The sequence below is a fragment of the Zalophus californianus genome, chromosome 1, assembly GCF_009762305.2.
Source record: "Zalophus californianus isolate mZalCal1 chromosome 1, mZalCal1.pri.v2, whole genome shotgun sequence".
Lineage (NCBI taxonomy): Eukaryota > Metazoa > Chordata > Mammalia > Carnivora > Otariidae > Zalophus > Zalophus californianus.
This window is the reverse complement of record NC_045595.1, coordinates 54,292,433-54,315,074: the sequence shown is the minus strand read 5'-3', so window position 1 is coordinate 54,315,074 and position 22,642 is coordinate 54,292,433. Positions and strand designations below refer to the sequence as shown.

At 57.8% G+C, this 22,642-nt stretch overlaps 1 protein-coding gene across 6 annotated transcripts in view; it reads left to right on the top strand.

Moving 5' to 3' along the window:
• The first annotated feature begins 1,107 nt into the window (after nt 1-1,107).
• PLXND1 (plexin D1) overlaps nt 1,108-22,642 on the top strand; it is a 59,555-nt gene continuing 38,020 nt past the window's right edge. For all 6 annotated transcript variants that reach the window (XR_003518211.2, XM_027585083.2, XM_027585082.2 and 3 more), the window contains exons 1-3: nt 1,108-2,438; nt 19,531-19,707; nt 22,419-22,550. Coding sequence is in view for 5 of the 6 variants with exons in the window: in XM_027585083.2 (XP_027440884.1) it covers nt 1,119-2,438; nt 19,531-19,707; nt 22,419-22,550 (1,629 nt within the window). In the remaining variant the exon portion in view is untranslated. The remainder of the gene's footprint in view (nt 2,439-19,530; nt 19,708-22,418; nt 22,551-22,642) is intronic.

Below are 22,642 nucleotides of genomic sequence, written 5' to 3'. Positions count from 1 at the left end.
TCACTCTCAGTGTCACTCTCCCAGCCCAGCCTGCACCACGGCTTGGCACATGCCTGAATAGTTCCTCTCTCCATGTTTCCCTGATGTATATGTCTGACCCTTGAGCTTTTCTCCCTCTGTCCCTGACACTTGTAAACCCTCCTTTATGGGGCTGAGGTTTTGGGGGCAGATCGTGGAGTCTGAGGAGGAGGTGCCCTGTGCCCAACTGGCCCAGCAAAGGCCTGGATGGTGTCGGGTGAAAGCGAGTGTTAGGGGAGAGCCTCTGAATGTGAGATGGAGAAAGCTAGCGAGGGCTGTGGATCAGGAAGGCAGAGACAGAGAGAATGGGGGCAGACAGAGATGGAGGAGAGAGGGACGCGGGAGACGGAGGGAGCCATGGAGAGACGGGGAGCGCCAGGGACACAAAAACAGAAGGGAGAGAGCGGGGAAACGGGTGGTTTCCCATAGAGCGAAAGCAAGTCCGAGAGAGGGAAGAGGAGCCAGAGGCTGAGCAAAAGAGGGAGACAACACACACGGAGTTGGGGGGCCATGAAGGGTTAGCCAGAGACACGGACACGGAGACACTGAGAGAGACAGAGACCCGGGAGAAAGAGAGGAAGAAAAAAGGATACAAGTCCGAGCCAGACAGGCCAAGCGGCCAAAAGGGAGGAACGAGCGAGAGGAACGAGCAACGGAGGCGGAGGCAGCGCCGGGAAAGGGAGCCTTGGGCCGCGGGCGCCGCGCGGGAGATTCCTGGAGGGCGCAGGGCGGCGGGACCCGTCGACAGCCCTGCGAAGGCCGGACGGCGGGTGGGCCGGGCGGGGCCGGCGGGCTGCCGGGGGAGGAGGCCCGGGGCGCTTGGGGCGGTGGGCCCGGGGCGGGAAGGGGGCCCGGGAGGCGGGGCGCGGCCGGGGCGGGGCGCGAGGGCGTGTCCGCAGCGGAGCCGCCCCCGCCCCGCCCCCGTGTTGCGCGGCTCGGCTGAGCCGGGCCGGGGCGCCGGGGCCGGGGGCCGCTGGCGCGGGCAGGAAGCGCCTCGCGGCCCGGGCCCGCCCCCCGCCTCCTGCCGCCTCCGGGCTCCCGGCTCCCGGCCGCGCCGCGCCCCATGCACTCGCCGCGCCGCGCAGCCCGCGCACGCCCGGATGGCTCGTCGCGCCGCGGGCGGCGCACCCCTTAGCGCTCGGGCCGCCGCGGCCAGCCCCCTGCCGCCGCGCCCGCCATTCCGGGCCCCGTCACCGTGCCCGCTGCTGCCGCTGCTGCTGCTCCTGGGGGCGGCGCGGGTCGGCGCCCTGGAGATCCAGCGCCGGTTCCCCTCGCCCACGCCCACCAACAACTTCGCCCTGGACGGCGCGGCGGGGACGGTGTACTTGGCGGCCGTCAACCGCCTCTATCAGCTGTCGGGCGCCAACCTCAGCCTGGAGGCCGAGGCGGCCGTGGGCCCGGTGGCCGACAGCCCGCTGTGTCACGCCCCGCAGCTGCCTCAGGCCTCGTGCGAGCACCCGCGGCGCCTCACCGACAACTACAACAAGATCCTGCAGCTGGACCCCGGCCAGGGCCTGGTGGTCGTGTGCGGGTCCATCTACCAGGGCTTCTGCCAGCTGCGGCGGCGGGGCAACATCTCCGCGGTGGCCGTGCGTTTCCCGCCCGCCGCGCCGCCCGCCGAGCCCGTCACGGTGTTCCCCAGCATGCTCAACGTGGCGGCCAACCACCCGAACGCGTCCACCGTGGGGCTGGTGCTGCCGCCGGCCGCCGGCACGGGGGGCAGCCGCCTGCTGGTGGGCGCCACGTACACCGGCTACGGCAGCGCCTTCTTCCCGCGCAACCGCAGCCTGGAGGACCACCGCTTCGAGAACACGCCCGAGATCGCCATCCGCTCCCTGGATGCGCGCGGCGACCTGGCCAAACTCTTCACCTTCGACCTCAACCCCTCCGACGACAACATTCTCAAGATCAAGCAGGGCGCCAAGGAGCAGCACAAGCTGGGCTTCGTGCGCGCCTTCCTGCACCCGCCCGACCCACCGCCGGGCGCCCCGTCCTACGCGTACCTGGCGCTCAACAGCGAGGCGCGCGCGGGCGACAAGGAGAGCCAGGCGCGGAGCCTGCTGGCGCGCATCTGCCTGCCCCGCGGCGCCGGCGGCGACGCCAAGAAGCTCACCGAGTCCTACATCCAGCTGGGCTTGCAGTGCGCGGGCGGCGCGGGCCGCGGCGACCTCTACAGCCGCCTGGTGTCCGTCTTCCCCGCGCGCGAGCTGCTCTTCGCGGTCTTCGAGCGGCCGCAGGGGTCCCCCGCGGCCCGCGCGACTCCGGCCGCGCTGTGCGCCTTCCGCTTCGCCGACGTGCAAGCCGCCATCCGCGCCGCGCGCAACGCCTGCTTTGTGGAGCCCGCACCGGACGTGGTGGCGGTGCTCGACAGCGTGGTGCAGGGCACCGGGCCGGCCTGCGAGCGCAAGCGCAACATCCAGGTACGCCGAGGGAGCCGGACACCCGCCCAGGGCGGGGGCAGGAGGGAGAGCGTGCAGTTGACCGGGCGGGTTGTGCGCTGAGCGGGACACAGGTGTGAATGTGTGGGACCCAGACGCGCGTGTGGAGACCCAGGAACGTACTCTGGGCCACAGGTGCATTTGCCGGGACCCAGGTGTCAGCCACGGTGGGGGCACTGGTGCAAATACGGTATAGTTGTGCGCCTGCAGGCACTCAGGGGAGTGCTGGGTTCCAGGTGAGCATGACTAGGTGTGCGGGAGGGGTCGAGGTTGCAGATGTGCGCTGGAGAGAGCCAAAGGCGCATCTATAGCCCAGGTGTGCGGGTGGTGGTCCTAGGTGTGTGCTGAGTGCCGAACAAGCGAGTGCATGTCTGCCCAAAGGTGGGTCCCGCGCTGGCTGGGTGAGCCTATCAGGGCTGCCCTGGGAGTTGGCCGATGTGTGCTTGGGTGTGGCTGGCTTGCAGGGAGGCATGCAGGTGTGCACCAGGGCCCTGCAGATGTGTGTGAGGGGCAGCAAGGAGGGAGTGACAGGGGCATATGCACCAGATTTGTGTGTCGCTCAGCTGGTCATGCAGGAGTGTAGGGCAGGTAGAAGTGTCCCAGAGGGACATGGGCAGCAGGATGGGCCTGGGTGTGCAGTGGGATGTGTGTGGCAGGGAACACAGATGTTTGGGAACCAGCAGGTACTCTGGGGAGACCACTGGTTGGCAAACAGGTGTGTTCCTGAGGCCAACTTTTATTCACTCATTCAACATATATATATATATATATATATATATATATATATATATATATATATATATATATACTGGGCACTTAGCAAGTACCAGTCATGGGGGCTGTGGGCTAGCCGACCACATTTGTGGAATGCCCACTAAGTGCCTCATATGCCGTAACTGGCTTGGTTCTCACAGCAACCCTCTGAGGTAGGCTCTACTCTCATCTCCATTTTACAGATGAAGAATAAGGAACAGAGAGGTTAAATAATTTGCTCAAGATCACACAGCTGGGAACCAGCAGAGACAGAGTTTGAATCCAGGCTGTCTGGCCTCATCTGTGTTTTTAACATCACTAATCCTTTGCTGCCTAATGGACACGGAGCTCAGAGTGTGTGTGCGCGCGTGCGCGCCAGTGTGTTGGAGGAGTGTCAGGTGGCTGGTGTGGGGAAGTGCCGGAGCCAGGGGAGTAGAGGGAGGTGAACAGCACTGTGTGCAGCCCTAGGGTATGCAGGGGGTGCAGGAGAGGGCCAGGGGCTCAGGTGGGAGTGAGGAGGGGCCAGGTGTGGCAGCAAACCGGCTGGGTGGGAATGGGGCCCAGGCCGCTGGGGCTGGGTTAGACCGAGGTGGGGGATCACTGTGGTGTGTTGACCTTGTGGGGGACATGACACGGGTGTAGAAGGGAACTTTGTGCAGGTCTCCTCAAGAAAGCTCACTAGAAAGGGGTCACTTCTTCAGGGGGCTTTGAGGGGTGGGACCCTGTGCCCTTTCCACACTCTGCATCCTCGTGTGAGGTGGGGGAGTCCATTTCAACACCTAGGAAGCCTCAGTTTCTCCCTCAGCCAGATGCTGAACTCAGCCTTTTCCTGGTGAGCCCTCCTTGGGGCCAGGCCCCCCATGGCCCTGCCCCGTCCCTTCTCCGTGGTCTTCAGGCTGCAGGCAAGAATCTCATGAGATTAATAATTCCCCTGTGGGTGTGCCCAACACTGGGCCTTTGAGAAAACACGGATTCCTTCTCCTGCTTTCGGGCTCCCACGGCTGCCCACCACCAGCTGGCTGGCCGCCCTGAAAATAAAGGTCACGGTGGGTGAGTGGGGCAGACTGCCACCCACAGGGGCCGGCCAGGTCAGGGCTGGCTGCCTAGCCCTGTGATTGGGACATCTACCATTCCCCTCCGCAGAGCCATATCCTCCAAAGGGGTGTGTTTGAGGGTACAAGCTTTGTTTGGGGGTCTCAGGGCCAGAGGAGGTGAGTGGGAAGTCAATCCCTGTTCTACAGAGGGAAGACCCTACTGTGGTGGCCCAGGCTGAGGTCAGGCCAGTGCCTGGGCCTTCCTTCAGCCTTTCCAGGGCCTGTGTGTCCATCCAGGCCCTTGGTGTGGGTTGATCCATGGGATTCCTCAGGCCGCCACTGCAGTAACCCCCTCCCCCTCTGGCAGGAACCGGCCTGGTTCCCACGGTCCCCAGCCTGGCCTGGTGCAGTGACTCACTCTGCTGAAGGGGGTTGGGGCTTCCTTCTCCTTAGAGGGGCAGGGCCTCTCCAGGGACACAGCCCCAGGGACAGAGTGGCCATTGGCCTTCTCCCTACCCCAAGGTGGGGTTGATTTCTGGCCCTCCTCAGCCACTCTCCCTGTGTCCTCCACACCCCTCTCCCCTTCCCCTTGCCTAGTTGTGGGCACAGGACAGTGCTGCTGGGCCATATCTCCCAAATGTGTCCACGGCCCCAGGTCTGGGCCTCTAGCTAGCGTAGCCCTGGGTCGGGGTGGGGCGGGGCATGGTTATTCCAGCTCCAGGCTGTTGCCAGCTCCCCAGTGAAAGGCCAAGGACTTGGACTTTGTACCCTAGATTCAAATCTTCCTCTCACTTCCCAGCTGTGTGACCTTGGCAAGTGACTTAACCTATTTGAGCCTCAGTTTTCTCCTCCGTAAAGTGGGGACACTAAAAACAAACCCCTAAGGATTGCTTCAAGGACTAAATGAATGAGTTAATGTGAAGCACGTGGTGCCTGGAACATAGTAGCAGCTGGTAGCTGCCTGCTGTTCTTGCCAATACCCCAAGGGCCTTATTAACATCGCTCTGGGCTCAGCTCCGGACAGCGCTGACCCCTTTTGGCTTCTACAGCAGTAAATACCCCACCATTTCCCACCTCTAGCCTAGATGAAGGCCTCAGTAGACATTTCCTAAGCCCCTGCTGTGTTCCCCAGCCTGGCACTGTGTGCTGGAGACCAGTGGTGACTCAGTTTCTGCTCTTGTGGCCTGTGCAGGTGAGCAGAGGACAGAGGTGTGGCCAGGCACTTAGAGCCCAGGGGGCCAGGGGGCGGGTGATAAGAGAACATGGACAGAGGGAGCCCCAGGAGGGGACATCATAGCTTCTGGGGGAGGTGCTATCAACGTGGAGGTGGTTGGATGAGCAAGGGTTAGCCACATGAAGCTGGCACAGGAAGACAAAAGGGTCCCAGCAGAGGGAACAGCCTGTGTGAAGGCCTGGAGGTAGGAAACAGCAAGGTGGGCCAGAGCAACTGAAGGTGGTCCCTGCAGTGGCGGGTGGGGGGGATGTGAGAGAGGGGCTGGGGGAAGGGGCCAGGGCCTGCGGGTGTAGGGAGGCTGCATCGTGGAGTTGGGACTGTATCCTGGGGATGTGGGAGCCATGAAGGGTCTTAGCTAGAGGAGTAATGTGATCTGAATGAGCACCTCACTTTCCTCTTCCGTAGAATGGGAGCAATAAGAAGGTATACACCTCGGGCGCCTGTGGCTCAGTTGGTTAAGCGACTGCCTTCGGCTCAGGCCATGATCTTGGAGTCCTGCATCGGGCTCCCTGCTCGGCAGGGAGTCTGCTTCTCCCTCTGACCCTCCCCCATCTTATGCTCTCTCTCTCTCTCAGATAAATAAATAAAATCATTAAAAAAAAAAAGAAGGTACTTACCTCACAGGACTGTTGTGGGGATTAAAGGCGATAACACCTGTAAAGTTCTTAGTAGAGTGCCTGGTACACATGTTTGCAATTATAGTTGACTCTTGAACAACTCAGGGGTTAGGGGTGCCTACCCCCTTGCACAGTCAAAAATCTGCATATAACTTCTGACTCCCCCACAACATAACTACTAATAATAGCCTCCTGTTGACTGGGAGGCTTCCCAGTAACATAAACAGTGATTGACGTATATTTTGTATGTTATGTGTGTTGTACACTGTAACCTTATGAGAAAGAGAGCTAGAGAAAAGGAAATGTTATGAAGAAAATCGGAACAAAGGAAAAATACATACAGTGCTGTCCTGTAAAAAATCCACATATAAGTGGGCCCACACAGTTCAAACCCACATTGTTCAAAGGGTCAACTGTACTCTGATTATTTTTAATATAATTATTTTAGAAAGTCCCTAGGTGGCTAGTGAGAGGGAAGATGAGATGCAGGAAGAGTAGTTGGAGGGTTGGTGCTATCTTCCAGGCAAGAGATTCACTCACTTACTTGCAAATATTTCTTGAGCACCTACTGTGTGCCAAGCCCTGTGGTGGGCCCTGGGCGCGGTGGTGGAGGCGGCAGGTCCGGCCTTGTTCCCGGGGGCTGTGTAGGGCCTGGTCTGAGGGCATAGAGGGAAGCAGTGCATTCCGGCCAGGTTGAGGTGCCAGGATGTAGCCCCAGAGGTGGGGTTGGACGGGGGGAGCAGGAAGCTGCCCAGTCTGGTCCAGCATCGGGATGGAAGTTGGTGCTGTCAGAGTAGGGCATGTGGTGGGGTGCCTCTGGGGGAGAGGATGGATTTGGTCTGGGGGTGTTGGAGGAGTTCCAGGCACCTGGAATCCCTTTCTCTCCCAGAGCCGTCTGGCCTGACTTCTCTAGCAGCAGGTGGTCTCAGTAGGGCTGGACCTGGGGGCAGGACCCTGCCCTTCCATCTGTTCTCTAGGGACATCTGACCCTCAAGTGAGGTGGCCAAGGTGGCCCTCTGGAAGCCCAGCCTCCTACTCTTGCTTGGGGAGTCTTTTGACCCCATAGGTCCAGCCCCTTGGTCAGAGTGATCTCAGACATTCCAGCTTCTCACCTGGAGGACTCTGTCCTCTGCCACCCACCTTTATGACAATGAAGCCTTAGCCTCTGCTGCCACCTTCCATCCAGGAATCTGCTGGGGAAGGGAGAAGCTGCGGAGGTGCAAGGTCAGAAGCAGGGAAACTTGTCCACCCTGCCAGGCTTTGGAGGGCCCCAACTTTGTCCCTGATTATTTTTGGCATATGTGGGGCCGTTGCATGATTTTGAGAAAGAAAGTGAGTGCGAAAATTATCCTCCATTGTGTGTAGCTTGGATCCCTTTCCTCAATTTATGTTTGAGGTGAAAGCCAGTTGGGAAGTTGCTGTGTGCTGTCGATGAGGGAAACTGAGGCACAGGACTTATCCAGCAAAGCGAGGGCAGGCCAAGTCTAATTCCCTGCCCGGAATCTTTCCTCTCAACCTTTCAGTGACTGTGATTTTTTTTTTTTTTTTTAAGTCAAAAGGAAAACCAACAGGGAAATGCCAATGCTGCATTTTCAAGGTGTCTTTTTATAGTAAAGGTGGAAAAAAAACCCTCAGGCTGTTTTAAACTGGCATGCGGTGGGTGGGTGCTCATCTTCAAGAAGGCGTTTTCTGAACCAATTTAGGGGCTGAAATGCTGGGTGGAGGTGGAGGGAGACAGAGCTTCCAAGATGGGCTTTACATTTGGAGTTGGGCTGGGGGCTGGGAGTGAGCTTCCTGTGGCCAAGGGTAAAAGCAGACACTTGGTGGGACTCAGGGGGTTCCAGCGGCATTGGCCAGGATAACCTTCTAGCCTAGAGAGACAGACAGACCTTGGGCCAGGCGACAGTTAATATCCCAGCCCACCCTGGGAATGTCACCAGTCCTGACTCGCAGGTACGAGACGTTGAGTCCCATTCTCCTGCCCGTATGCTATGTGACCCAGGGTGAGTCATTTACCCTCTCTGGGCCTCATACTTCCTCACTGTGAAAGGGTACAATGTTTACCCCTGAGGATGTGGGCAGATTAAAATCTCGCATGCGGTACCCACGAAATGGCAGGTGGAGGTATTAATAACGGGAGGGAAAGCTACATCTGAGAAAAATGAGCTTAGCATGTGTCAAAGGGCCAGCAGAGCAGGGAGCGCACAGAGGAGGGGGGTCAGGCCCTTGGAGGAGATGGAATCACACCAGGTCCTAAAGGTGACTTGGCTGGGCAAGACAGAGGGGTGAGGCGGGGGTGTGTCCAGGGCCGCCCCACTGAGTGAGCTCAGAGGCAGGAAGACAGAGGCTGACAAAGAGAGAGGGGGCATGTTTTCACTGCCGTTGATGGGGCAGGCACCTGGGCATCTGGTGGGCCTGAGGGGTGTGCGGAGGGTAGGTGCCCTGTCAGCTCTCTGGGGCTGGATAATAAACATTGCTGAGCTCCCAGTTCTGAGCGGGGTCACCATGTTGGCCCTTCACGAGCACCAGTGTGTTTGACCTCATAGCCCCCCACCATGAGGCAGGAAGGTCTGTTATCCCCAGCTTACAGATAGGGAAACTGAGGCCCAGAGTCACAGGGCTGGTTCACAGGAAGGGGGATCCGCAGACTGGCTAGCTGGCACCAGAGTCCATGGTGGGCAATGGCTAGTATTAGCTGTGAGCTCTCGGCTGGGAGTTCTGCTTACCCTGCCCCATGGAGACTTGGGCAGGGCCCTTTGTACAAAACCCTCTTCTGTGACAGCACCACAGGCCCCCGATGGCAGCTGGGAGCTGATGGGGCAGTGACTCAGTTCCAGAGTAGGGGGAGGCTGGCCGGGGCGTCTGTCAAGGCTGGGGCTGGCCAGGCCTTTTGAGGAAGTGGGGAAGGCAGGGAAGTACTAGTTGCATTCATGTCTAAAAATGTGATCCTCTGGATTCTGGAAGGAGTGAGCCTCCTGGCCCTTTGAGTGTGCAAGTGAAGGATGTGGTCAGTTTGTACGATGACTTGACAAATCTCTTTCAACACTGACCCCAGCCCTGGACCAGTGCTGGGTGGGTACTGGGGCTGGGAGGCTGCCTCCCCTCCAGGGCAGTACGGCGCCATCCAGGGTTTGCTAGGAGAGGGGATGGAAGATCTGTCCGGCCCTAACCATACCCACAGTTAGGACCAGCCACACCCAGGCAGGCCCAGAGGGTGCATGAGTGCTGGACCCTGGCACCAACTCCCTGGATTCAAATCCTAGCACTGTGCCTTCCTAGCTGTGGCCTCAGGCAAGTCACTTACCTTCTCTGGTCCTCCTTTTCCCCATCTGAAAAATGGATTCAGCATTGGGAAGAACGGGGCAGCCTGGTGTTCAGCAGAGGCTGTGTGAATCAGCATCAGCCCCTGCAAAAACACTACGAGAGTCAGATTTGCTGGCCCATGGCTGCTGCTTCTCCTGGACATGAAGGCCTGGTTCTGTGCTCGGGTTGCTGGAGGGAGAACAGACGTGGTGTGTATGGAGGAGGAGCATGAGGGCCTGAGCCCCAGGCCTTGTGGGGGCCCGCGCCCTTCCCGGACTTCAGTTTCCCGATCTGAGTTGGGCTGTGGGGTGGCAAGGAGGCGCCTGCTGTCCTGGAACGGCTTCTCTCAGCGCCAGTGGGACCGCTGGTAATGCTGTTGTTGCTCGGGGGTTTGCGTCAGGCACATTGCAAAGCTCTTTATTTAGAGTCTTTTAATCGCCCCGGAAAAGGAATGAGATGAGTGTTATCCCTAACCTACAAAAAGGGGAAACCGAGGCCCAGAGAGGTTAGGTCACACAGCGGGTAAAGGGTGGAGCCGGTGTCTAGCTGCAGAGCCTGTGCTCGTTCCTTTTACTCCCTGGTTCCTCCCGAAACATCGACTGAAGGGGTGCGATCCAGAGGGGCCCTTAAGGTCACAATGGGAAGAGGTGAAAGGGTCCATCCTAAAGGTGAGGAAACAGACACCCCGCGCAGCTCTGGCCTTGCTGGGGCTGCTGTGAGGAGGAGTGAGGGCTTCCCAGTGAGCCCCCATGCCCAGCATGGTCCCAGGCTTGGGGCTTCTGTCGCTCAGGACTGCAGGTGCCTCTGCCTTCACCCACCAGAGCCCAGCACCTCCTAGGCAGCATCCCCTGCCTGTCCTTGCTCTGGTGGAGGGTTCTCTAGAATGTGGCAGTAGAGGAGGGGCCCAGCTTTGTTACATGGCAGCCCCCAAAAAGGAATGAGTCAGGCTCTGCCCCTACCCTCCAGGGGCTCCCAGACAGTCAGGGAGGAGATCATGACAGAACATATGCCACAACCAGGGCTGCACACTGCCCAGCCTCTTCTGAGGGAGTCCAGGAAGGCTTCCTGGAGGAGGGGGATGTTGGAGCTGGACTTGGGCAGATGGGGCTGGGGAAGGCATTCCGGGCAGAGGCGAAGGCCCAGAGATGTGGTAGAACGTGGCTTGGGTAGCAGGCAGAGATGAAGCTGAGAGTGTGTGGGGCCTGGGGTGCAGGCCAAGGATTTGGATGCTGTCCTGTGGGCTGTGGGGAGCCAGCAAGGCTTCTGGGGAAGAGTGAGACATAGTCGATCTGGTTCTAGAAGGGACTGCATAGCTGCTGGCCCCTCATCCGCCCTGCTAGGTGCTGGCAGAAGCAGGAGGCGAGTTTCTCCCAGAGCCCCCACTGTGGCTGGACCAGGTGACTCCCGTGGGCCTCTCCAGCTCTGACAACGGTGTGGGGATTGCCATGGAAACCAGCCGGTGCCTTGTGGGGACGGGCCTGGAAAGTCTCCTGGCGCCAGCCACGTGCATTTGGATCTTGGCTACTCCCGGAGTGTGGCCATTCTCTTCTTTTCAAAGCCCGTGTTTGGTCCAGAGCCGAACCCAACAGGCTGCCTGGATGGGCCCCTGCACCACCCACTCTCCCGCTGACACTCGATGCCACTGAGATCTGAGATCCGCTGGGCCCGCAGGGCTGGCCCCTCCCCGTCCGCCATCCTTTACCCTGAAACACGATAAATCACACGCTAGAGGAGGGAGGAAGCTCGAAGCTCCATTATGAGGCCCAGCGAGGCCCCAGTGGGGCGTTAATCATGTAGTGCTTTCTGCTCTGATCGGTAAATAATGGGGGGGCAGTGGGCAGAGGCCTTGAAGTGGAGGCCAGGCCCGGGAAAGGAGCTAAATGGGTATCTGCGGTCCCCTCCACCCCCATGCCCCTCTCAGGGCCCGTCCAACATCTGTATTTGAAGTGAACGAGCCCTCCAGAAGCGGCCATCTCCTTGATGGGCCTCAGTTTCCCTAGCTTGCCACCCAGGGCCTTTCCAGCTCCAGGCAGCCAGGCCCCCAGCAGCTGTTGGCCCTGCCCAGCAGAGCACTGGGGGGACAGGCTGTGGTTAAGGGCAAGGACTCCGGAGCCAGCCTGCCTAGGTTTCAGGCTCGCATCTGGCCATTCTGGCTGTGTGACCCTGGACAAGTCGCTGCTCTGTGCCTCAGTTTCCCTTGCTGTAAAGTAGCACTGACTTATTAGGGTTAAATTGAGGCTATACAGGCCGGGGCACAAAGCCAACTTATTATTGTGTTGTTGCTACTACTGTATTGTTACTATTTTAAAAGCTGTCCCTTCCCGACTTGGGGGTGATCTCTGAACTGAGATATGGGCAGCTGGAGAGAGGGACCCCTGTGTCACCTCCGTGTCCCCAGTACATGGAACCCAGCCCAGAGATGTTTGCTGGGGCCTCCAAGCCAGCCCTGTCTCCTCTGCTGTGCCCACAGTCAGTTATATGATGACTCTGGGAGGGAGGCCAGCACCCAGTGGACAGGGAGGAGGGTGTGAGTTCCAGTCCCTAGGGCTCCTTGGCCCCAGGAGGAGGAAGGCCAAATGTGCCCAAGAGAGGCAGCTGCGGCTCTCAGCTTCTCCTGGCCCACATCCCCTCTAGGGGAAGAGGCTGGGACAGAAACCGTTCCAGGGAAAGGAGGGGCTGGAACCGCAGTGCTCTGCTGCCCCGCCCCCCATTAGAGCTGGTGGGGCAGAGAGTGACTACCCCAGGCAGGGAAGAGTTGCTGGCTGCCCATCCCACACTGGGCTCCTCTGGGACCCCAGGGGGAAGGGCTGGAAATGGGGCCAGGCTGGGCCAGAATGAGAAACAGCTTCAAGAAGGGGGAGCTGGGTGTCTGGGGGGGGGCCATGTCCAGCTAACAAAACAATGGCTGCTTGAGTCAGCAGCTGCGGTAGGAGTTCCCAGGCAGGCCTGAGCAGAGGGGGCTTCGGCCGGGCTCCCAACACGCGTGTCGTGGGTGAGGGTGGATGTGGTGGAGTGGCTCATCCTGGGCGGCTCCTGTGTGACCTGCCCAGCTAATGGGGAACGTTGACTGAGAATCTGCAGGGGTCAGTACCGAGGGCTGCTGTGAGCTGAGCCCTTTCCGGCAGCCCTCGATGGAGAGTGCAGTTATTGTCCCCATTTTACAGATGCGGAGACTGAGGCTCAGACAGGAAGCAGCATCCCATGGTGAGTAATGAGCCACGAGACTTGCTATGTCAGGAGCCTCAGTTTCTCTGTCTGTAACATGGGGACACAACAAGCGTGTGGCTGTGAAGTAGCTCTGCTCAGGGCCTACACATAGCACGTCTTCAGTCCAGCCGGACCTCTGACCTCAGCCTGGGGAATGTCCTTCCAGAGTGCAGCCAGCTTGGTGGCTGGGCCTGGGGTGCCAGTTGTGGCTAGACAGACATATCGTGCTCAGGATGGCCGGGCTGTCTGGTTCACACAACCCTTCTAGACGGTGCTCAGCTGGACTGGATGAATGCTGCCCGGTGCTGCCTTCCCACCCAGCTCTGGGGCCGGGTGACCCACCTTGCACAGAGAGGGGATCAGGGAAACAGAGGCAGGCCTCTCTGAAACGCTGGAAGGGTCTACCCCAGCTGCCCTGTCCATTGCTACTTCTCGGGGCTCCCCCCGCCCCCACTGCCTGATTCAGGCAGCCTGGGGTCAGGTAGGGGATTATGGCGCTGTATGGCCTGAGGAAGCCTCTGCCCCTCTCTGTACCTTGGTTTCACCTGGGCTCAGAGCCAGGCCTCTTGGCTGTTGTTCTGTGGCCCAGTTGCATGCTCTGTCCCCGCCTACCCCTCCAGGAAATAAATGTCTTGATCACCCACTGGGAGGTGCTGGTATTTCCTTCCCAGGCAGCGGTCGGCTTCCTCCACGGTGTGGGGGCCTTTGCCGCTTGCCCCTTAGAGCCAGGTCCATCCTGTTTCCTCCCTGGGCTGGCGCACAGTAGGCCCACGGCTCTTTCCATGACTCAGTTTACTGTCAGTGGAGGTGTCCACTCAGGGGAGCCATAGCCCATTAGCTGCGGTTTCTGAGAAGCTGCACCGGCTAACGTGGGAGGGAGGAGTTTGGGTTTGGAGTCACAGGCTGACTGACCTGACCTGACTGAGTACCCGCGTGGTCAGCCACGAGGGTGACCTCGAGAATGCTTCCCCCTTTAACGTCAGGGCTTCTGAAGAAGGGTGGGGGAAGGACTGCTCACCTGGGCTTTGTGTGAGGCAACATTCCTGCAGAGTTTAGTGGTTCTTTTGTCTAGGCCTCCTGCAGACTGCCTGTCAGACCCCCCGTGACCACCCTACCTGATGCTTGCTTGTTCCCTCTCCTCTAGTCCTTGTCTCTGGGGCATTCTCCTGAGGGAGAATTCCTTGTCCTTGGCTGTCCAAGCTGCGGGAAGAGTTGGCAGGGGAGGGCGTTGAGGGGAGCCCCAGAGGGGGCAGTCCAGGTAGAGCAGGACCTTGAGGGCCCAGGAGCAAAGTTTGGGTTTATGGAGGGCACTAGGGATCCACTGATGGCTGTTGAGCTGCAGAGGGGACACAGACTGGTTTGTGGTTGCTTTTTTTTTTTTTAATAAACTTTTTATTTTGGAATACTTTTAGATTTACAGGAAAGTTATGATGGTAGTACAGATAGTTCCTGCATAGCCTTCCCTCCATTTTCCCCATTGCTAAGGTTTTACGTTCCCATGGTACATTTGTCAAAACTAAGAAACCAACATTAGTACTTTGCTCTCAACTGAACTCCAGACTTTACTCCACGAGTGTTCCTTTTCTTTTCCAGGATCCCATGTTGTACTTAGTGCCTTACACTTTTTTTTTTTTAAGATTTTATTTATTTATTTGACAGAGAGAGACACAGCGAGAGAGGGAACACAAGCAGGGGGAGTGGGAGAGGGAGAAGCGGGCTTCCCGCCGAGCAGGGAGCCCAATGCGGGGCTCGATCCCAGGATTCCGGGATCATGACCTGAGCCGAAGGCAGACCCTTAACGGCTGAGCCACCCAGGCACCAACCAGTGCCTTACAGTTTTAAAAAGCTCCCTTTGGCCACTGTGGAGGGAGAGGAGGGGGCTTGGTCGAGTCCCAGCCCAGGTGTATTTTTTAACACCCAAAAGGGATGGTGTGTGCTTCCAGCTCCTCACGGTGAAATTTCACTTTCCTGGGATCTTGGTTCGATAACAGTCAAACACTTGAGGTGGGAAAGTGCCCTCAATTCCCGAGTACAAAGCCCCAACAGCTGGTGTCTTCTATCCCTGGGACAGAACTCCTGGGCCTTGCAGCCCGCCACCTGGCCTACCATTGCTGCCTCACCCTCCTCAGAGTGCCACCTGCAGTGGGGCTGAGGTTTGATGGGGTCTGCAGGCAGGATGCAGAGGCCTGAGAAATTGGGCTCTTGAAGCTCTTGCTCCAGCCGGCTTCCTGGGGAGAGAAAGTCAACACAATTACAGTTGGTAGTGAAATCAATATGTCAAGAGTTTTAATGGGAAAGTGGGCAGAGCTGAGCTTTGGCCCCAGGAGGCAGCTAGCTGAAGAGAGAGGGTGTGTCCTGCTCTCAGAAAAAAAGCTGAGACCCGCAGCAGCTATTGCTCATCCCATTTCAGAGAGGGATACACTGAGGTTCTTAGAGGAACCAAAAGTAGCAGCCCGGTGCTGCCTGGGCCTGAACGCCTGACTCCCCTATGTTGCCACACACATAGTAGGCATACAGTTGGCCCATATGTTGCTCTAGTTCTCCAGCACCCAGCATGGCAGTATTGTTCTCAATCGCTGTTTGGAAAAGAAGCAGCTGAATATAGTCAATCACACTTTAGTCAAAATTAGTCTCCTTTCTTTAGTAAACAATCTTCCTAGAGCACAGTCTCCACCCTGCAGAAGCTCATGTTTATGCTACCATGATCAATGAAAGTGGTAACCAGCACAGTGCCGTCCAGAAGAGGGGAGATTTTTTTCTGAGTCACATCTTGAAAGCTGGTGAAAAACTTGCTGCCTGGACATGTTTGGCAAAGGGACTAGCATGGGTCAAGACAAGGGAGACTGATGGGCCAGGGGAAGTATGAGGGCTCAGAGGTGTGGGAAGGGCATTGGCTGCTAAGGGAGTAACGGTTATGAAGGATCAGGAGCCCGGGTGGGAAGGTGTGGCCACACTGGAGGAATTGCAGAGGTTGGTGTGGTCGGAGCAGAGGGTTAGACAGAGGAAAAAAGCGAGACTTGAAGCCTGAGCAGCTGGAACCAGACCACAAAGGCCTTGAATGCCAGGCCTGATCCTGAGGGGAGCTGGGAGCTGGAGATGGGTTTGACGCCAGGGAGGAGTTAAGTAGTTTTGTGCTTAGAAAGGTGGCTTTACTGGATTGGAGGGGGCTGCTGGGAGAGGTCAGCCCTCCCCTGCCTCCAGGGGAATTTGTGTTTTGAAAGACCTACGGAAAGTGAGACTTGAAGGAAGGCCGGTGCTAAGGGAGGAATTTCAGGCAGCGTTAGCCGGTCAGGGTGGTATTTTGGGCCCCTGGAGCTAACTGCCCCTGGAGACCAAGTTTGGTGGAGGCCACACTTGGGAGGGCTGCTGTGTCCCCAAGGGCACTGTCCCCCTTTCCCAGGCCTGCAGCCCCCTCCCCCAGCAGGGGAGGCATTTCCCGCCTGCTCCGTGGACATGGGTCTCAGCTTCCACTTTTGAGCCGGTTCGAAGCCTTGTGATTTCCCCTGGCAGTCCAGAGTCAGCTTCCCCTCAGAGCACAGATCATCCAGAGCAGCTGACGGGGGGTTACTTCTCCTTTAAAATTTTTTTTTAGATTTTATTTTTAGGATAAGAGAAAAAAAAGTTGGAGGAAAGGCTCTTTAGAAAATTCCTTCGGTACAGAATTAATGGCTTGTGAACGTCAGGGCGGGCAGGCGAGAGCTGGATTTCTGGCATGTTCCTGCCTCATTCTCTCTGCCGTGCCCGGCTCACAAATCACCCTCATCTGGGTGCCTCGTCCGGCTTTTCCTGGCTGGCTGGGGTCCCCCATTGTGGGGCCCAGGACAGAAAACCCTAAGGGTGTCATCCGGGGCCTCCTAGGTCTTCCCTTCCCCCCCCCCCCCCCACTCCCAGAGCTCAGGGAGGAAAATCATGTCCTCCAGGCAAGGGTTTACAATTTTAATTTTAAAACAGCTTATTATTTCATGACGCAAGTAATCCATATTCAGTGAAGAGAAGTTATGTAACCCCTAGGAGAAGCTTCCCTCATGGCAGGCCTCAGGCCCAAGTGCCCGCTCTCCTGCCTACTTGCTGACAGAGCCCCCCTCACCTCTTCCCTGCAGCTGCAGGATGGCTGAGGGGTGGGCCCAGGACCAGGAGAGGCCACTGGGGGAAATGGTCCAGCATCCCCTTTCCACAGCTGTCCCCCACCTCGGGCACACACAGAATGAAGTCAGGCAGGGTAGGTCTGAAGCTGCAGAACAAGAGGGAGCCAATTATGTGACAGTCTGGGGAATGACACTCTGGGCAGAGGGAACAGCATGAGCAAAGGCCCTGAGGTAAGACCCAGTGTTTGAGGAACAGAAACAAGCCTCCTGTGGCTGGAGTGGAGGAGTATGGGTGAGGAGGGTATGGGATGGGTTTAGAAGGGCTGGGGCCCCTGATGGGAGGATTTAGGATTCAGTGTTTATTCTGAGTGTTGTGTAAACCATCAGAGGGTATCGAGCTGGGGAGGCCTCTTTGCATTTTTAAAGGGCTCACTTGGCAGCTGTGTTCAAGGGGACATGTCGAGGTCAGAGCAGGCCCAGAAATGAGGGGCTGGGAGAGCCTCCCGGGTGAGAGGCTGCCTTAAGGGCTCCCGGGCAGTCCAGCTGGAAAGCTTTAGAGGTAGGCACGATTTGTCCCAAATTCCAGTTTATAATATTTGAGTGACAGTCCTATCTGAAATGGCAGCAGCATCAGCTAACACTTCTGGAGCATTTAGGCATAGTGCAGGCGCTTCCCGACGAATGATCTCATCCCACTTCTTGTGAGGGGAGTGCGAGAGATGCACCTACTTAATAGTTAAAGAAACGGAGGCTCAGAAAAGCGAGGTCACTTGCCTGGTCACCCCCGGCCATCCTGTGGAAGACCACCTACTCTCGGGTTCTGGCCCAGGGGCGGCCTCAGCCCCAGCCCACCTCTGGGCTCGGGGCCTGGACCCCCAGGGACGCTCTGGGATACAGGTCTCACCTAGAAGCCTGTGGGGCCTGAAACTGTGTTTATTCGCCCAAGGACAGGTGGACCTGATATTTATTGTTTGTTTTTGAAAACTAGCTGGGCTTTTGAGCAAACCGCATACAGGCACATCATCAGTGGCTTAGACTTGCAAAAAGCACAAATGAGAAATTAAAAAAAGAAAGAAAGAAAGAAAGAAGGAAGGAAGGAAGAAAGAAAGAGAAAGAAAGAAAGAAAGAGAGAGAGAGGGAGGGAGGGAGGGAGGGAGGAAGGAAGGAAGGAAGGAAGAAAGAAGAAAACAACAAAAAGACTGTCTAAGTCTGCTCCCTAAAGCTGGTCCTGATGCTACATTCTAGTGACCTTCTGAGTCCCTGCTCAGCTTCCGCTGCCCACGTTCCAGCGTCCAGGTGGCTGAGGGGGGCTCAAGTCTGCTGCTGGTTTCAGTCATAGAGGCATGACACTGCAACTGGTGATCTAAAGCAGGCTCCGTCCCCTCTGAACCTCAGTCTCCCCATCTGTGACATGGGACCTCATAGGGTGGCCAGGATAGAGGGAGTTGATGCCCAGGCCTGGTACAGTGTCAGTTCTCAGTAAACGCAGCCTGTTATTTTTTTTTTTTTAAGATTTTATTTATTTATTTATTTATTTATTTGAGAAATAGAACACAGAGAGGGAGAGGGAGAAGCAGACTCCCCGAGGAGCAGGGAGCCCGACACGGGACTCGATCCCAGGACCCTGAGATCATGACCTGAGCTGAAGGCAGCTTCACCGACTGAGCCACCCAGGTGCCCCAGACACAGCCTGTTATGTTCACCATCATGACTATTATTGTGGATGCACCAGCTCTCCCAAAACGGCCCTATGACGCCCTGTGACTTTCCCCAGCAGGGTATCTTTGTGTCTCGATCCATACGGATTTATGGTGTCACTCAGTGTGGGGGCGGCTCTCCTGGATGATGTGCCATTATCTTCCTGCTCAATCCTGCAGGACCCTAAGGTTGTGTCCCCCTGTCCACTCTTCTAAACCATCCTTGTGTCTGTGTCCTTGTGGATTTGCACGATTATCTTCCCAAAGGTGCTTCCTGGAGGCCTGTTTGGTATTTTTGTGCAAATAGCAGAAGGAACCTTCAGAAGGACCAACAAGACCCAGGGAGGGGGTGGGAACAAGTCCAGGGAATGGCTGGGGGCTGGGGTCACTAGCTCCATTTGTCTCACTCCGACGTGTGCTGGGACTGATTCGCCGCTTGGAGTGGCGCTGGGCTGATGCGGATGGCAGGACTGTGCACTTGGACACGCCTTGCCTTGGTTTGCCCATCTGTAATGTGGGCAGATGAGGGGGATGCATGGTTGTGGGAGAAAGGGAGGGCCTCGGTGTGGGGAGGCCTCAGTCTGGGGTCTGGTGAGCTGCTGGGAATTTGGATGGTGGTGCTGGGGTCAGAGCAGGGGCCCTGGGAGTAGGAAACCCCCTGGTTGCTGTGGAGACCCAGCTAGGGCAGGAGGGACACCTCTTGGGTAGCAGCAGGTAAGCTGAAGGGGAGGATGGCCTCGGGAGGTCTGGTGTGGGCTTTTCTGCTCTGCCGGCTGTGGCCAGCTACGAGGGCCAGCTCCAAGTCCGTGAGGGTGTGTGGCCCTCACCCTGTCCTTACCTCACTGGCCTCCTGACCTTGTCCCTCTGCCAGCTCTTCTTGCCTCCATCACAGAACTTTTCCCGTATGGTTCCTACCTACCTGAAACGTCGTCCCCTTGAGGCAGCTCTGTGACAAATGCTGAGGTCAGGGGTCAGTCTACGGTCAGGGATAGGGTCCTGCTTGTGTTTGGGCCTTAGCCTGGACCTGGGCATGTAAAGCCGCAGCTGGACTTTAAAGCTCTGATGCTGAGGTCTGACATACACTGTGGGCAGGGAGCCAAAGAAGGTTCTAGAGCCAAGGTCTGACATCCTGCTTCTTTTGCAGCTGCAGCCAGAGCAACTGGACTGTGGGGCTGCCCACCTGCAGCACCCTCTGTCCATCCTGCAGCCCCTGAAGGCCACGCCTGTGTTCCGAGCCCCGGGCCTCTCCTCTGTGGCCGTGGCCATGGTCAGCAACTACACCGTGGTCTTCTTGGGCACAGTCAGTGGGCGGCTGCTCAAGGTAGGGCTGGGGGTGTCAGGGCTGGGGAGGCTGAGGGGGTGGAGGAGGTGAGGGGAGGCTGAGTCTGAGGAGGCTGTACATGTGGCCTCTGCAGGCCTGGTATTAGCCCTTGTTCTCTCCGGTTTGCCCTCATACCGTACGGTTTACAAAGCATCTTTCACATCCATTTCTTCTACTCTTGCTCATAACAAGAAGTGCCGTGTCCTGCAGAGGAGGGAAACCAGGCCTGAGAGAGGCCCTCCTCTTGGGGCTCTGGGACTCGGGCTTCGAAGCAGAGGGATCTCTATTTAGGTCTCTGGACTCTGCCACTGCAAGCTACTTGACCTTGGACAGTGCATTTTCTCTCTCTGGGCCTCAGTTTCCCCATCTGTGGAGGGTTGTAAGCCCTGCCTCTTGAGACAGTTGTTGGGCTTTGACAGGGGAAGACCACGGCCTGGCAAGTGGGGGGCTCTCGTTGCCATTTCCTCCCCCTACCCTGCTGGCCTCCCTCTGAAGATTCCCCCTCCCCCACCCACCCCAACCAAGATGACTGGGTTTCTGGAGGTAATGATTCCTGGAGCTGGTAAAGTGAAAGGACTCTTACCACCTTGGGGTAGGAAGGACTTTCCAGGGCCTGGACCAGCTTCCTCCCAGCCACCTCCCATCCCCTGCCTGTCAGGAAAGTCAGCTGCCTGGCACAGCTCCAGTGTATACCAGGCCCTGGCCTAATTGACTCAGATCTGATAACTCAATTCCCTCAGCTGCCCAGGCGGACGCCACGGGCTGGTTGGGTGGGTGGCGGGCTGGGGATCAGTGCCCTGGCCGCCTGGCCCCGGGACCCTAGCTGGTGGGGGAGGTGCCAGGTGTGGGAGCAGGGTGGGGGCGGGGGGCACCCTTCTCAGCCTTTGAAGCCCCAGTGAGGGTCCTTAGGACAATGGGACTCATGTTTTGGGGTCAGATTCTTGGATTTAGATCCTGGCTCTGCTGGCCCCAGCTGTGTGACCTAGGGGTGGTTGCTTCTCACCCTGAGCCTCAGTTTCCTCATCTGTCATGGGGGAAATGAGCTGGACCATCCCAGACTGTGGTCAGAGTCTACTGTCCCCTGTGAGGGAGGCAGCTCCAGGATTCCCATTTCACAGATGAGAACACTAAGCTGCCGAGAGGGGAGGTGACTGCCCCAGAGTCACACGGTGAGAGCTGGGGTTGAATTCAAGGCCAGCTGACCAGGAGCCCACATGACCCCTCAACCCAGACCTCTGGACCCACCACCCTGCACTGTGCATTGTCTTCTCCCACCAGCCCTTCGCTGCTCAGGGCTTAGATTACAGCACGGGGCCCGGGCTCTCGAGCACAGTAGATGCTCAATAGATGTTTGAAGGAGTGGAAATTAGCTGAGTATCTGCTGGGTGCCTGAGGGGAAGGCTGGAGACTGAGCGGGGGCCAGGCTGCCTGGGCAGACTCCACCAAGAGGCCACCTGGGATGGACGATATCTCAGGGGCTGCAACAGAGCCTGTGGGAGGCTGGGAAGAGAGTAATTTCAATTTGGTGTGTGGAGAGCATTTGAGAAGCTCTTCTAGAGGAGGTACCGGGAGGGCAGATCTTCGCCGAAGGGAGAGGAAGAGAAACACTCCAGCAGGGAACACAGTGCGCACGAAGGCCTAGAGGCTAGAATGCCGGAGTTGGGTTGAGTGGGTGGAAATGAGCCTGGAGGAGTAAGTTGGGGTCTGTTGTTGGGGCCTCGAATGCCAGAACAAGTTTATTCCACAAGCAGGAGGGAGCTACCAAACGTTTGGAGCCCACAGAGGAGGGCTAGGCAGTAGGAGGCCCCTGGCAGCTGGCCCAGGGAGGCATCTAGACTGCTGGTCCCAACTCAGGGCCTGGCGGGGCCTCCAACAAGGCAGCATGCTAGAAATGTGAGGGGCCAGCCAAAAAAGAACAAAGTTTGGTGGAGCTCTGGTGGGCCTTGTCTGTTCTTAGGAGGACATGCAGAGGGGCTTTCAGAGCTAGAGGAGCTTCTAGGCGTCAGGTAGTCCTGGTCTTCCACCTGCCGGGGCCCTGGGCCCCACCCCCTCCCCTCATCCTTGGACTGTGGGGTCAGACAGGCCTGGGCTTGCACTGTGACCCTGAAGTGTCTTCATTTTATGACTCACCAAGCCTGTAGCCTCTTTGGGCCTCAGTCTCCTCATCTGTGAAATGGGCACAAGAGAGGAGGAATGAGAAGCGTGGCCCCATCAGCACTTTGCAGGCATCTTCTCCACGTGTGCTCACCACAGTCCTGAGGGGCGGGAGCCTTCGTGAGTCCCATTGGGTCAGGAAGCTGAGGCTCTGGCAGGGGGAGAGTGACAACTTGTACGTTTGTACAGCTTGTAAATGTCAAAGCCAGAATTCAAACCCACGTCCCTGCTCTGAGGCATGATGCCAGACAGCCTCCCAGAGAATCTTTTGTAAACTGTAAAGTCTGTATGTATTCACACAGTGGGATGTGTTGGGGAAGATCAGTCAGGGAAGGAGTTCCTGGTGGGGGGACCCAGCAGAGGCACAAGTGTAGAGGCTGGACCCACTGCCCTCCCTTACATGTCCGTGATTTCCCACTAGTCCTGGAAGGCCGGAAAGAGAATGAGGCTGAGACCCCAAGCCTGGGTCGGGTCCCCACCTGCAGGAGCGTATCCCCTGCTGTGGGCACCATCCTGGCGCACCATCACCCTGATGCCCCCACCCCCACCCCCCACAGATCAATCTGAATGAGAGCATGCAGGTGGTGAGCAGGCGGGTGGTGACGGTGGCCTACGGGGAGCCTGTGCACCATGTCATGCAGTTTGACCCAGCAGACGCTGGTTACCTTTATCTGATGACGTCCCACCAGGTAAGGCCAGAGCCCCAGCCTGACAGGGCCCCAGACATGCGAGCTTTCTTCCTCTTTTCCTCCCCACAGGAGCACCTTCCTTCCCCATCCCC